Source organism: Phalacrocorax aristotelis, chromosome 9 (assembly GCF_949628215.1).
Source record: "Phalacrocorax aristotelis chromosome 9, bGulAri2.1, whole genome shotgun sequence".
Taxonomy (NCBI): Eukaryota; Metazoa; Chordata; class Aves; order Suliformes; family Phalacrocoracidae; genus Phalacrocorax; species Phalacrocorax aristotelis.
In genome coordinates this window covers 22,318,622-22,332,996 of record NC_134284.1, presented here as the reverse complement: position 1 = coordinate 22,332,996, position 14,375 = coordinate 22,318,622, and the positions used below count along the sequence as shown (strand labels likewise).

Genomic DNA, 14,375 nt, shown 5'->3' with positions numbered 1-14,375 from the left:
GATCACAGTGTTTGCGTGCAAGGTCTCAGTCATGTCTCACCAACACTGGCAGCGTATGCCTGGCCATTGCTTATATTGTAGGGTTCCAGAGATCCTTAGAATAAGTATGGAGATACACCCATACCCTAAATGTTACATATTTCTGTAAAAAACTGTATCATGGATGTGGTAGAGTCCAGCTGAATTACCCTCTTAGCCTATATGCTACACAAGGTACAGAATAATTTATTTTTTAATTAAAAAAGCAAACACTAAAAAAATTATTTAATATTTTTGTACCAATGAAATTGTACTCTTGTTTAGGCAAGGCTAAACTTACAGCATTATATGTGATTCATTTTCTAATGGCAAGTATCTAGTGGAAAGGCAAGACCAACTTTCATTTCAGAAGAGACTCTCCCAATTCCATTTATTCTCCTCTAGAACTGAATTTAAGATATTTAAGATATTTAGTAACTGTTGGCTTTGCCATTTCCATAGCCAACAGTTTCAGAAATAATGAACTGGCTCCCAGCAGCTGGCCAGCATTCCCTACATCAATTCAAATCATACCGTGCTGGGTGTTCAGGAAGATATCAGAGTTTGCCCAAATTTACCTGCGCTAGCTGTCTCCCATTTCCCTTCACTCCTTCAGCATTCCCCGTGGCATATGCTGGCACCTGAAGGCTTTGAAGAACAGCAAGGGGTTGTTATCGTGGCAGCCTAGACAGCAACTTACATCAGCGTGTTGCCTTCTGCCTTCTCCACGCCCTCCCCTTCTTCCAGCTATGTACTGTGCAGACTAGAGGTCAGAAGACAAAAGCTTTAGAGGCAGGATTGTTTAGTCATCCAAATACTCATCTTTAAAGCACTGTTAAGGGTGTTAAGTACACTAAAGCGATAAGCAAGAGATGCACCGTGAAAACCACCCATGCTGAAAATTACAGCTGGCTGGGTAAAGAAAGTTACCTGTGAAAGTATAAAGCACAGTTGTAAGAAAAGTCAGGAGGTGCATACTTCTCACACTTCATAAGATTATAGGACAAATGAGTTGCAAAACTATCTTGGAGAACAAGGGAGAGAGAGCACAGCAATTCAGTTTCTTCTGCTTCATGTCCATGAGAAATGCCAGAGAACACACCAGGAGAATAAAACATCTGCCACCCTGACAACAAATCAGTGCAACAAAACTTGCCCATCTGCACAGTCTCACAGCATGCTCAATCAGATGGCTCAGAGAACAACACAGAATGAACCATTTCACAACCTGGATCCTATTACAGAACAACCATTTGCCACACGCCATGCCTTAATGTTAATAACCACCTATTCGATAAAGTTTTCCTCCAGATCTCTGGGGTAAAAAATACCATAGGACAGAAAAAGAGCGGAGCATTTGTGAATGCATTTTCAATATTTTCACCCAATTGACTGCCAGGTTCAGCACCTAGAGAAGAGAATTCAGAACTTTTCAAGCTGAGGTTGTAAGCTGCTCTGCTCCAGCCGGAGAGCAACCAAAACATGAAACAGTGCAGGAGGGGTGACATTTCCATTCCTGGAATTTAGATTCTACCTCTATTACCACTCACTTTTTTTGCTACACTTAGACCTTGAGTGACTGCAGCATTTTACTCTGCTGCTCGGTTCCAATTTCATCTCCTCTCCCTGAACAAAAGAAATATTTACTCTTTGGCTCCCATCTTCCAAATCTAAGCTTTGTGGGATTTGGACTTGTGCTGGTGCAGCTATAGCATTTGAAACAATTTACAAAAGGTAAGGATGGAGGATATGAGAGACATAGAAAGAAGATACCCAAAAAGGTCAGGAGACCTGAGTTCTATATGAGTATAAAATATTCTCCCCTTCCAGGAAAAAAGGTGGGAGAAAATCCCTGAGAAAAGTCCACAAAATCTTACAAGGAGGGGAAGACAGAGAGGAAAGAAGCAACCTAATTTATTTCAAGTGGAGCTCACTTTTAAAGAAAAGCCATTACGATACCTCAAAATGCTTTGCCACTTACTGCAGATTATCAAGGCACTTAATTATATACTTCATTTAAACAGAGGTGTAGTTCAGAGGATTACTCACACGCTTTCAGCACACACTTAGTTGGGGGCTGAGAGAATTTAAGTGTGATCCGCTGTTCCAAGTCCTTGGGTTCAGCTGCACTTTCAGAAATCCTTCAGAACTTTACATTTTAACACATTTACTTCCTCATCAGTTTGGTCGTTACTTTTTCTCTCCGAATATACACCTCAACACATCAGCCAAAGAGACACGTCTGTCGTTTCTAGTTCCATGCAGCGAGACTGTGGGGCTGGTAGCTGTTATCAGTCCCAGAACTCAGCACATCAAGGCTCAGCACATCTTCCCATGTTTTGCAAATGCCCATCCAATTGTTTTGGTAGTTAAAAAAAAAAAAAGCCACAGCAGAAGCCAATGGAAGTTTGGTTTTCTCTTAGCCGTGCACAGCCCATCCCTAGACTGCTCCCCCTTTCCTAATATTTGAGAAGTTAAAACTTTATTATTTTCTAAAACATTTCCAAGTCAGAGATAATCTCTTTGCAAAACAAAAAGAACTGACCCTGTGTCCAACAGCCTACTGCAAAGAGGCACTGAAGCGACTGTAACATTACTGTTTCCTAATTAGCTGCTCCTTGCAGGTTTCAGTTCTGGCACTTTTCTGTGTTTGGCTGGGATACAGTTTATTTTCTTCATAGTAGCTAGTATAGGCCCATGTTTCGGATTTGTGCTGAAAACAGTGTTGACAATACAGGGATGTTTTCATTATTGCTGAGCAGTGCCGACAGAGTCAAGGCATTTTCTGCCCCTCACCCCAACACACCAGCGAGTGGCTGAGGGCACACAAAAAGTTGGGAGGGGACACAGCTGGGACAGCTGACCCCAACTGACCCAAGGGATGTTCCATACCATATGACATCATGCTCAGCAGATAAAGCTGAGGGAATAAGGAGGAAGTGGGGGACACATTCGGAGTGATGGCATTTGTCTTCCCAAGTAACTGTTACGCGTGATGGAGCCCTGCTTTCCTGGAGATGGCTGACCACCTGCCTGCCCATGGGAAGGAGTGACTGAATTCCTTGTTTTGCTTTGCTTGTGTACGTGGCTTTTGCTTTACCTATTAAACTGTCCATCTCATTGCATGAGTTTTCCCCCTTTTTCCTCTTCTGATTCTCTCCCTCACCCGACCTGGGGTAGCGAGTGAGCAGCTCTGTGGTGCTTAGTTTCCAGTTGAAGTTAAACCACAACAGGCAGCTACAGGGAGTGTTGAATTCAGCTTTCAGAATGGAAAGACTAAAGATTCAGCCTGAAAGTACGTGTCATTTCAAACAGCTGGTGCTGTGAGACAGATCTGAAAGCATCATGTGGGTGTGCGAGCCAGTGAGAGAAAGGGTGGGTAGTGACTACCACTAACAGCATCAGTTCTGGCTGCTGTGTACACACCACATGGTCATATTTACAGGGAGAGATCTTCCACCCCATGTTGCCTCTGCTCCCTGTAATCCTTCCAAAGCTGCAGAGCATGCATTCAATAAGTGTTTAGTACTCCTGGTCTTGGCATCACATCTGGCCATGGGTTTTCTCCTATTCAATGCTCAGCACAGGGACAGGTATCACAGAATGGTTGGAGGTGGAATGGACCTCTGGAGATCATCTTGTCCAACCCCCCTGCTTGAGCAGGTACAAGTAGAGCAGGTATTGTTCAGTGCAGGACCAGAGGGTACAGGAAAGCACACCCTGGACACTCAGCACCTTCAAAATAGATGGCAAGGAGTTCACACACTTCATTCTGACCCTTTTGTATCCAAGCACTAACAACTTGCATATGCAATGTCAGCATTGTGTTTGCCAAAGGCTTCCACAACATTTATCCTCCTGCTACTCCATGGAAATGGAGCAACTCCTGATGTATCCACCGGCAGAAGTAGTAGATCAAAACACTGATGATGGGTGACACCACTATCATCAGTTTACAACCAATTTTCAAGGACCTTCCTTTCACACTTGAGTATGTACCTGCTTAAAGAGTCATCACTATTTTAAAAGACACCTTTAAAAATCACCACCCCTATGAACAGTGGAAGTGGTTAACACTAATCCCATTTAGGATACTACACTCAAACCAAGAAGCCTGCTGAAACAACAGACAGGTCTCCAACAGACCTCACTAGCTTAGGGAGACAATGCAATTCATGACATAAAATACCTTCAAGGAAAGCATGTCCCAGAAGACAGACATAGTAAGCTAACAGAGCTGGTCACTGCTGAATTTACTTGGCTTGCTGTTCCAATTTTCTGCTTCCCACATCCCTGCATTTCATTTGAATGCTCTAATGTTTTCTTTGACCAATGATTTAATTTGATGGTGTACCAATGGTCACCAAAGCATGATGCTGCTTTACTAAATCCCATGCAACCTTTTGAATCATTCCAAACCTTTTGGCTTTTGCCCAACAGGGAAATAAGGTTAGGAAGGTGTGACACTAGCTTCCTAATAGCCAGCATCCATCCTATTTCCAACAAAACTTAAGGCAGAACCTCCATCCCCATGTTTGCAGCTCACTGAATTAACAAATTCAGACTAGATTAGCCAAAAACAAGTTGAGGGGTTTTTTGGTTGTTTTTGTTTTGTTTTGTTTTGTTTTTTAAGAAAAATTCTATAACCAGTCTAGATTTTCTAGCCTACAGATTCTGAGGACCTAATACCATTGGGCTACCCAGTTGCTACCCAGAAACTCAGGTCTCATCAAGACTGCCAAGAGCATTACTGCTCAGTATATGACAGGGTTGGGCTCTTACTGCTAAAGAAATACCAGGCATCTGAACAAGCAAGAGGTTTGGCATGAATGTAGTGCTGCTTCAGTCTTCATTCCACTTACCTGCCATCTGTAGCTGTTTTCCGTGTACAATAGGACCGCAGCAGCTGCTGCCATCAATTGTGTTATGAAAGGCTCCTGCTTTATCATTGTAATGCATGTGGATGTGCCCATCTGCAGTTATCTTACAAACCTTTCCACATTCAACACAGAAATAGATCAAATCTGCTTCCTTTGTGAACTCCTTAGCCTACATCTGCTGGAAATCATGAGATTAAAAAAAAAAAGCACTTCACAGAATTAGTCTCACAGTTAGTTGGCACATGAAATACAAAGAAATTATTTCTAGTATCTTCTAACCTTCCCTGTGCAAGGGTGCACATAACTAGACTGCACAAACACATGCGTCATGTGAGCCACATCCTACTTTCCCTTCCCTACCACCCCCTTCCTGCCACATCCTCCTCTGCTAACATTCAGCAGCTCCTATGAGAAACTGGTCATGCTATTAATTGATGGAAATACAGTCACTCCAAAACGGATAGTCTCAGCCTTCCTTGGATTAATAATATGACCAAGAGTAGGTTTCGTCTTGCTCTTCTAGGAGGTTTTCCCATGAATTGCAAAGCATTCTCGCCCCATCTGTGCCAGGCTTTGAGATATTTCATTTTAAGCAAGTGGACAGTCCTGCTGATGTTACTGGAACAAGATGCACATGCTCCAAGTGCAGCAAGTGCCTAAGCGTTTTGCTGGATTGGAGTCACTGCTTTTAGCATCTTTGACAGCAATTCTAAGCACAATTCTGGAACAACAACCTCCTCCAAAGTGCAATATCAACACTTCACAAGACCACTATGACCAAATCTCCGGAAAATTTTCAAAAGCTTTGTTGGCACAGAAATTTCTCCTATACAAGACTTGGAAACACAGTCTGCACTCTTACTGCAGTGACAGGAAAGGTGCAGGGATTCCTCATATCCCCCTCACTAATAAAAATCTAATGCAGTTGCGCCAAGCAGTTAGCAGAAAGACTTACCCAGAAAGTGATTCTCACCTCAACTGTTAGCAATATCCTGGATGAGGACAGCACTGATTTCTGCACACAGAACAGGATTTCTGCAACATCTGGATTATGCAGCTGGTCCCCATGGCTGTGCCATAGTACAGCGAGGCATCAGGACTTGAACTTTGAGTGTCTGAGACATCCTCAGTTAAACTCAGGTCTGTTCTTTCAGGTTCCTGATGTTTTGATTGCATTTATTGTAGGTCAAGACATTCTGGAGGAATCAAAGGATTCCAGGGAAGATTAACCTTTGGAAGAAAACAGGGCTGGTAGAGTAATGGTCAATGCCCTATTATGCTGTATGTATGTGAGCACTGACCTGGTCATGTAAGAGAATGCCTACATCCTCCTAGCTAACATTATTAACATTATTAATGTTTGATGCTATGGATTGAGGGGTTTTGTCTTAGGTCTTAGATTATAATCAAGGCAGTTTTTGACAAGAAGGGGTTTGTGCATCTTCAAATCCTGATTACCCATGTAGTTTGTCTTAGAGCTTATTTTTTGGCAATCACACTTTTAAAACTAAAGAGTAAAATAAATGACTCTTAAGCTACACCAGCAATGTCAAAGCTTCCAAATGACCACCCCATTCAGCATTGTCACACACAGATTCTACAGTTAGAAACATGACCAAGAAGTTGGTCCATCTCTGGAGGCAAGCAATAAATTCAGCTTTCTCAGCACATACATGGTGCACACAGGCACACACACAAGCTCACACTACGCAAGTAGCCTGGATTCTGTTTTGAGCAGGTGGGAATAACCTAACAAAACCACAAATCTATACCCTCTTGGTTTTAATACCTTCAGATTACATTGCTGTAGAAAGAGCACACAGCTAATAAAGGCTTTGAATCCCTCTTGACTCCTGAGACAGAGAATACATAAAGAAAAAGTGGGAAAACAGATGCAGGATTATCCTGCGCCCTGGTTCCTCTGTGCTGATACAGCAGAGTACAGCGGATCCTAATTGTGCATCCTCTAGCATCCAGAAATCTCATTAGAAAGGAATTAAAGGATATTGCCTCTGTCTCAGATTTCTGGAAATGCAGCAGCTCTGTTCAGGTGGCTGGGTGTCCCAAAAGGCCAAACACACTCTGTGCACACACCAGCTTCGGAGCACAGACACGGGGAGTCCACATCTTCTGGAAAATATGAGTATTAAGTCAAACATGTCCTAAATGAACTCAGTTTACATGCATTCCAGTGCTTTCCAGAAATTTAACAGCTCATAATAATATATGTTTCATGTGGAGGCACAGAAGCCTTGGACTTGTTGTAGTGATATGGTTAGAGGTAGCCACAGGGTTTCTTCAACCTACACCAAGGACCACAGCCCTGTTTTGGGAAAGTGACCTGATCTATTGCCAACATGATGAAAGGCTCAGAGTGACTTGAATGATCAAAGACCAGACCTGAAATCCTAGAAGAGTAATACAGAAATAAAACCCAATGAAACTGAAATGATCTTTACTCTTTAAACGGTTTCATTTTCTGCACCAAACTTTTCAGTTATTTCTCTACCTCCTGAAGCATGTAATGTTTTTTTCAATTAAAAAAAAAATCCTCAACACTAAAATAGAAATTAAGGATTACAAAAAAACAGCTTTTAACCATTGAAACTAAGCCCAAAGAATTCAACTTATTTCAAATCCTCAGAAGTTGTTTATAAAGGGCTTTTGAACATGGAGAATCAACAGATAATTAATACATAAACCATATATATGACTGAGACAAAAAAGAAAACTCCACAGAAGTGACCAGGTTCCCAAGGTTCTTACTAGCTTTTCCTTGTTCTATGTGTAAAAGAAAAAAAATCATTTATCTGACAATTAAAATATTATTTTTATTATATGAAGATATACCCAATCATAAAAATATTGCAAGTTAAAGAAATCCATTCCTTATTTTTAATATGAAACAAAAATTCTAGAAATCACTTAAGGAAAAGTTAAATTGCAAACATAAATCTTGAAAAACGCATAACTAGTATTATGATAGCAGGTGCTGTTCAGGTCATATCGATTGGTATTATACTGAAGACCATGACATCATTTTTTTCTTCCCAGCTTTCCAGTTTTTCCCCATTATGCACCTCTATTTTCTTCCAAGTTGAATACATTTCAACCCTGCTCCCATTAACAAAGATGCAATTTTCATTGTTGCAGTTTCTTTCATCAGAAATACTTTAGCCAGTTGTTAAATGGATATTCATTTTAGTGTGTCAGAAGTGGGGAGCGGGACAGGTCATCCCTGGGCATCTGACAGCAAACCCCTGACCCCTGCTGAAGAGCACTGAATGCTCTTAGCCTGGACCCAGAGCTCAGCACCCCCAAACCCAGGCTTTTATGCTGGAAGCGAAAGCCTCTACCTATAAGGAGAGGCTATTTCTGAGGTTACCTAGACTACAAAAGCACTCTGAAACCACTGAACAACACTCAGAAATAAGCCAGCCATACAGCTCTGCAGTGGCTGAACATTTTTGGCATAGTATCTTGAGGTGTACAGGATTACTTTAATTAAAATCTGGATCTAAAATGAAAAAAAAAATAATACTAGCTAATAGGCTTTCACTAGGTGCGAGTCACGCTTATTAGCACAACCGACCTTAACCGAAATCAATTAGAGCACCCGCAGAGCGGAGGACACCCAAGCCTGCACAACCAACTACTGATGAACACACAGATGCAAAAAGGCTTATTTTAACAATGGATTCAATTGTTACAGTCAAAAGCTGCTCTTCCTGGCGTAGCTAACAGATGTACTACAGCGGAGATGTTTGGATGTGGTTGCTTAAGCTGGGCAGCCAAACCCCCGTGCTGTATTGACACTGCACAGATTTGTTAGCATTACAACCTGACAATCTCCTGTTCCACAACAACAATTTTTATCTGCAAAACATTATCCTTTCTATGCCATCAAATATATCATTCGGGGGGGCGTTTCATTTACCTTTCTGCTGGCACATGAAATGGTTTCAGGGCCTCCAAAGCACAAGCCATCTCACAAGACATCTTAAAAAGGAGGGGAGGTGTTGAATACGAAAGTTGCAGTATATTCGTATAGCTCTGCATACCCAGTGCTTCTAGCAAGCAGGCTTCCTTGTATTCAGCTATCTGAAGATATAAACATACCAATACAGCTTTCCAGATCTGCAAACTCTCACCCACTGAACATTTTAGCAAATGCATGAAAACTTTACTTAAGAGATACCATCAACTGTTGCATTACCTTTCACCCTGCGCACTTTAGAGGAGGCCAGATAGCAGCTTCCGTAACATATTACAGTATCACTGAGGCTGGAAATGTTAACCTAACTTACACACACCTTCTGTCTCTGTGCATACATCAGAGCGGCTCTAAGGTACAGGTCATTTATGGTGTCTCACAAGAGATCTAGCAAAGCTGACTTCAGTCCACGACGAGCGCCACAAAGGTGTTGTACAAATTATACACAAAAGCCACTTACAGGATCATAAATAAAGTATCCTGCAGAAAGTAAATTAACTTGAGAGGTAACCATTCCTTTTATGCCATTAAGCATCTCTGTTTAGGCATTACCTATTTTGGTACAAAGTATCCAGGCACTTGGCATTCATCAAGTAACATGCAAGCCCTATCATATGTCAGAAGGATGTTAACAAGTGCGATGGTGGAGCATCTTTAAGTGTGGTTAGGAGCAGGGAGCACAGGTCAATAATTCTCTTCTGACTCACGTACCCCTGTTGAGGGTTACCTCAGTGGACCCCAGAGATGCCACAGAGAGGAGTCAAAAAAAACAGACAAAAAGATATAGCAGGGAAAAGAAAGTTGAAGAAAAGCAATACCTAAATTAGAGGAGTGACACTCTGGGGGTTAAATGCCACTGTGGTGACTGGAATTGAAAGGGTTGCCCCATTCAGAAAGAAAGGTACAAGAGGCCTGTGACAGGGGGTTAACAGAGATAAGTGTAGCATTCGCTGTACACAGTGACCTGACAACCGGATTTGTTTCCTTCAGTAGAAAAGGAGCCCAAGAAATCCTCTCCTACAGCTCATAAAAGGTTAATTACACAAATACCCCCCCAGAGGACTCTCCCACGTACCCCATGAAACTGTGCTGTGCATACCCAAGGAGCCCCATGACCTCGCTGAGAGAGACACCCGGGAGCCCCAACTGCCTCCCGCCTTCACCTCACCACCCAAAGGGCTTCGCGGCAGAGACAGCTCCAAGGGATTCAATCCTTCCTTCCCAAGGCGTATTGGGCCACAGGAGGGACTGCATGTAACTGTACCCCACTCTTTTTGCAGCTCATCCCCATCCCCATGCTGCTGGGTGGTGTCTAGAGGGGGACAGGGGAAACCCGACAAAGGCTTCTACCTCTTCTGCCTCAAGGACAGCAGATCCATACCCATGTTGGGGAAGGCAAACCTCCCTTCACAGATAGACTTCCCTGCTGCAGGGTTTTCACATAAATACTTTTCTTCCTTAAAAAGATGTTTCCCAAGGAAGGCAGATTCCTCAAATTCACCAAAAAAATTGAAATAAATTATTCTTTGTCACTTGTTGTGACAAAGGAAAAGAATAAACCAACCCCAATGGATCAGGAAGAAACACACATAATTCACTGTAAATTGTTGAATTAGTAACCTTAGTTGCTTAGTATAAGGCATATTTGTACAGGGAACTTTTCTGAGAGAACTGAAGCACCCAGCTTTGAGACTCCTCCAATGCACAGAACTAGGGTAGAAGATATGTGGAACATGGGACAGCAGGAATAAGGGAGGGTAGAGAAACGGCAAGGGCAGCACTAGTCCCGGCTTTGGCACACTCGTCTGATTACTGGTAAAATCTGACGCTGGGCTGCACCTCTGCTTCTGTGCAACTTGGGCATCCCACTTCAACTCAGTGCTTAGGGAACAAGAGACAGACACAGGGAGCTCGCTGATTGTGCGGAGAAGGACCACAGGAAAATTATCTGACACATACAAAACTTCCTCTAAATACTCCAGTTACTGGGAGGACCTCAGATTGGTAGAAACTATGCTTTCCCCCTCCCCACTGTGGTTTGCCTTAAAAGAATATTCTTAGAAATACCTCCAAGTGGAGGAGATTCTTGGGCAGTCCATTGCTACCTTCAGTAGGCAGAGCCAGACACTCTCTCAGAGGTAGGCTTTAAGGAAGGGAAGAAGAGAAAATTGCCATTGCATTAATGAAACAGAACAACACAGCAAGGGTCAGATTTGGTCTCCCTCAACCATCCCCAGCTGAAGTCAGTGCTTAGGCAGCAGCAGTGTGGAAAGGCCTCCCTGGCCCCCACTCCCCTTCTAAATAGCGGGTGACGTTTTTTCACAAAAGCTCAAACTTGGACCCAAATCATTCCTGAAAAACACCAGTTATGTACAGACAGTTAGGTATCTGCATGAACAGAAGAAATTATCCTGGAAAAATATGATAGGGATGTTCAGTGCGTGTGACTTTTTCCGAAGCATAGTGCTGTTTGTCTGTTGAAAAACCTAATTCACATGGATTCACTGAGGTGATTTTTGGCTTTGGGAGGCTTATAGCCATTACATACTTCTCAATATATCAAGCGTCAATACATTGAACACCAATACCCATGATCACACCTCAAGCTGAAATCCAGAGCTTAGCTGCAATTTAAACAATTTGTTTATGCAAGTAGATGAGTATTTCTGTACACACCGAGCTAGATTCTGTGTGCCAAGACATCAACTTACACAAACACAGATGCACGTATGAACGCAGTACGGAAGGGAGGAAGAGAACCGAAAAATCACATCTCCGATTTCTGCTCACAGCCTGCCTTCGAGGAAGCAGAGCTGCTGCCCCGGCCGCGGCGCGGCCCGGCGGTGCCAGCGCACCGGCGGAGGCAGGAGCGCCGGAGGGGGCGGGCGGCGGCGGGCCGGGAGCCGCCGCTCGGCGCGAACAGGTGCTGCGCCCGACCTGCGCCCGACCTGCGCCCCGCAACTTCTCACGCAGCGCCTCCAGCTCTGGCTGCTCTTTTCTTCCCCCTTTTTCCCTTTTCCCCCGCGCCCCCTCCCCGAGCCGCGGCGCCTCCGGGATCACCGCCGCGCCTTCGGAGCGGGGAGGAGAAGGTGAAGGGGGGATGCGGTCCCGCCCCGGCGCCGCGCCCTACCTGCGCGGCCATGAAGGAGAGGTCCATGGTGCTGGAGCTGCCGGCGGTGCTGCCGGCGGTGCTGGGGCTGCCGCTGCCGCTGCCGCTGCTGCCGGGGGCGGGCGGGGCGCGGGGGCTCGTCGCGGGCGCCGCCTCCCCCAGCAGCGGCGGGCGCGGCCGCGGCAGCGGGACCGACACCGGTACCAGTTCCAGCTCCGGCGGCTCCCGGCGCGGCCCGGCACGGCCCGGCGGGCGGCTCCGCCAGGGGGCGGTGGCGGGGACCCGGCCTCCACACTGGGCCGGGACTGGGGCCGGGACTGGGGCCGGGGCTGGGCCCGCCCCGCGGCGGGCGGGGGGCTGAGAGGACGGGGACGGGGAGCGGCGGTTTCGCGAAGCCCTGCAGCACCTGCGGGCGGCCCCTCCCCGCCGCCCGGTCCACACCCACTTCGGCGGCCAGGGCGGCCCGCGGTCAGCCCCGGCCCGCGGTCAGCCTGAGCTGGAGCGCAGCTTTCCGGTCCCCGCAGGCGGGCGGCGGCTGAAGCTCACGCCAGAGAGCTCTGCGGGCCCTCTTTACGCCCGGGACCGCAGGGGCGGTGGGCGAGCCCGGGCGCTGAGGCAAGGGGAGGGGAAGCCCCAGGGTGGGCCGAGCCGGCCGGGAGCTGAGGATAGTGAGGGCTGAAGAGCAAAGGGATGAGTAATGAGCACACTAAGGAGCAGGTGTGGCTCAGGTTCCACTGCCCCTGTGCCCGTACCCTGGTTCAACAGGCTACATGGCTGCATCGCAAGGCAACACCTGACTTGCTTTTCTTGCCCAGCTTGCGAATCCGTCAGCCTTTTTTTGAAACGCTCTGCCAGCCCCTTCTCCCACCTCAGTTGAAAAGAACTCCCAGCAGCTTATTCTTACACCTTTTCATGACTTTGCTGTTACAACTTAACTTGTAACTTTTCTCTTTGTTCCCTGAATTTACCATTCAACGATTGACAATAAATACGTTTTGTCCCTTTTGTTATGCTTTCCCTTGCGTCTCACAGATACTGTTACCACTTTGCATGAAAAGGTAGTGAACCCACATATTGGGCAGCACTGAAAAATCTCTAACACCATCTAGAAAAGTAGGATAATAACAAAGGAAGTTCTTCTGTGTTGAATGTTTTTGTTCTGTGATTTTCATTGCCTTTGTGCCATGTACCCATTCGGTTCATCTCCAAGGCTGAACTATTTGGCCATGGTTTTACTACTTCAGCCTCTTACCACGGCTGGTGGGAATACAAGCATAAGCCAATAGCAGAAGTACCTGGAGAATCAGCTTTGCACTGGTGTTTCAAACTCTGGAAGAAAAAATAGAAGGTACTTCATCCTGTGTAAGATAAAGTCTATGCTGTTTTGTCAGTATAATGTTGCACTGTTGCAGCAGGTGGTGGTGAAAAGACCATCAGCTGTTGTAAATCAGTCTTTTACTTCAGTGTCTATTAGTGTACCTGCCAAAAATGCTTTTTTTCTCAAGAGACTCATTAAGTAAACAAGTAAAATCCCCAAAAGGTAGTGTCATTTTAAGATTTTAAAATTCCATTTTGTAAATAATGGAATTGTCTCTTGGTGGACTTTCTCCAGAGTTTTGAAAGGGTATTGATGTGTGTGTCAGAAGCCAGAAAGTAACTTCAAAGCAGTGTTGATCTTTTATCATCCAGATAAATTTTACATTGCGCTGGGTAGGCATCTCTACAGGGTGAATGTAAGCCATCTGTGGCAACAGCTACAGTAAGGATCCTTTCATAAGAACAACAAAATAATTATGGCTTTGAAACCACAGTGACTTCCATACTTGTTTGATTCTATGGAGAGTGAGAATTGTAGAGAAACAGAGCTGGAAAGGAGCTCAGGAGATAATCTAGTCTATGCACCTGCTTAAAATACACCAGTTACTCCTGTGACCCTCCAAACAAGGAGTTTACCTTTACCCAATCTCTTCTTGAAAGTGTCCAATGAGAAAAGTTTCATTCCCTATCAGGCAATGCATAGCTTTATTCCACTGGCCATTTCCTAAGGCTGTGTCCACCAGGGACATGGCGAAGACATTATTTTCTTTGGGGCAACCACTTGCCTCCTGAGAACTGCTGTTGGGTACTGCGTGTGTCTTTTTTCAGACTTATAGTGTCTTGTCCATCCCATGAAAGCTCTCAAGTAGGATTGCTACTGGTATCAAGATTGTTCAGTCAGGTTTCCATGTATTTACTGTGACATTCAACAAGTTCAGCCAACTAGTAGTCTCCAAGTGGGTCCTGGCTGAAGTCTTCTTTCTCACAGGTAATAATACAAGACACTTGCTCATAGTTAACCTTTTAGTGAGCAGTGGCGCATCATCACTTTGGCTTT

General features: G+C 44.9%; 1 protein-coding gene across 1 annotated transcript in view; it reads right to left on the bottom strand.

Annotated features, from left to right (window-relative positions):
* The window catches only part of C9H14orf132 (chromosome 9 C14orf132 homolog), a 43,661-nt gene extending 29,594 nt beyond the window's left edge, over positions 1–14,067 (bottom strand). The window contains exons 1-3 of the mRNA XM_075104427.1: positions 13,961–14,067; positions 13,825–13,834; positions 12,023–12,445 (exon numbers count right to left, since the gene is read on the bottom strand). Of these exons, the coding sequence (XP_074960528.1) occupies positions 12,023–12,445; positions 13,825–13,834; positions 13,961–14,067 (540 nt within the window). The remainder of the gene's footprint in view (positions 1–12,022; positions 12,446–13,824; positions 13,835–13,960) is intronic.
* Positions 14,068–14,375: the final 308 nt, after the last annotated feature.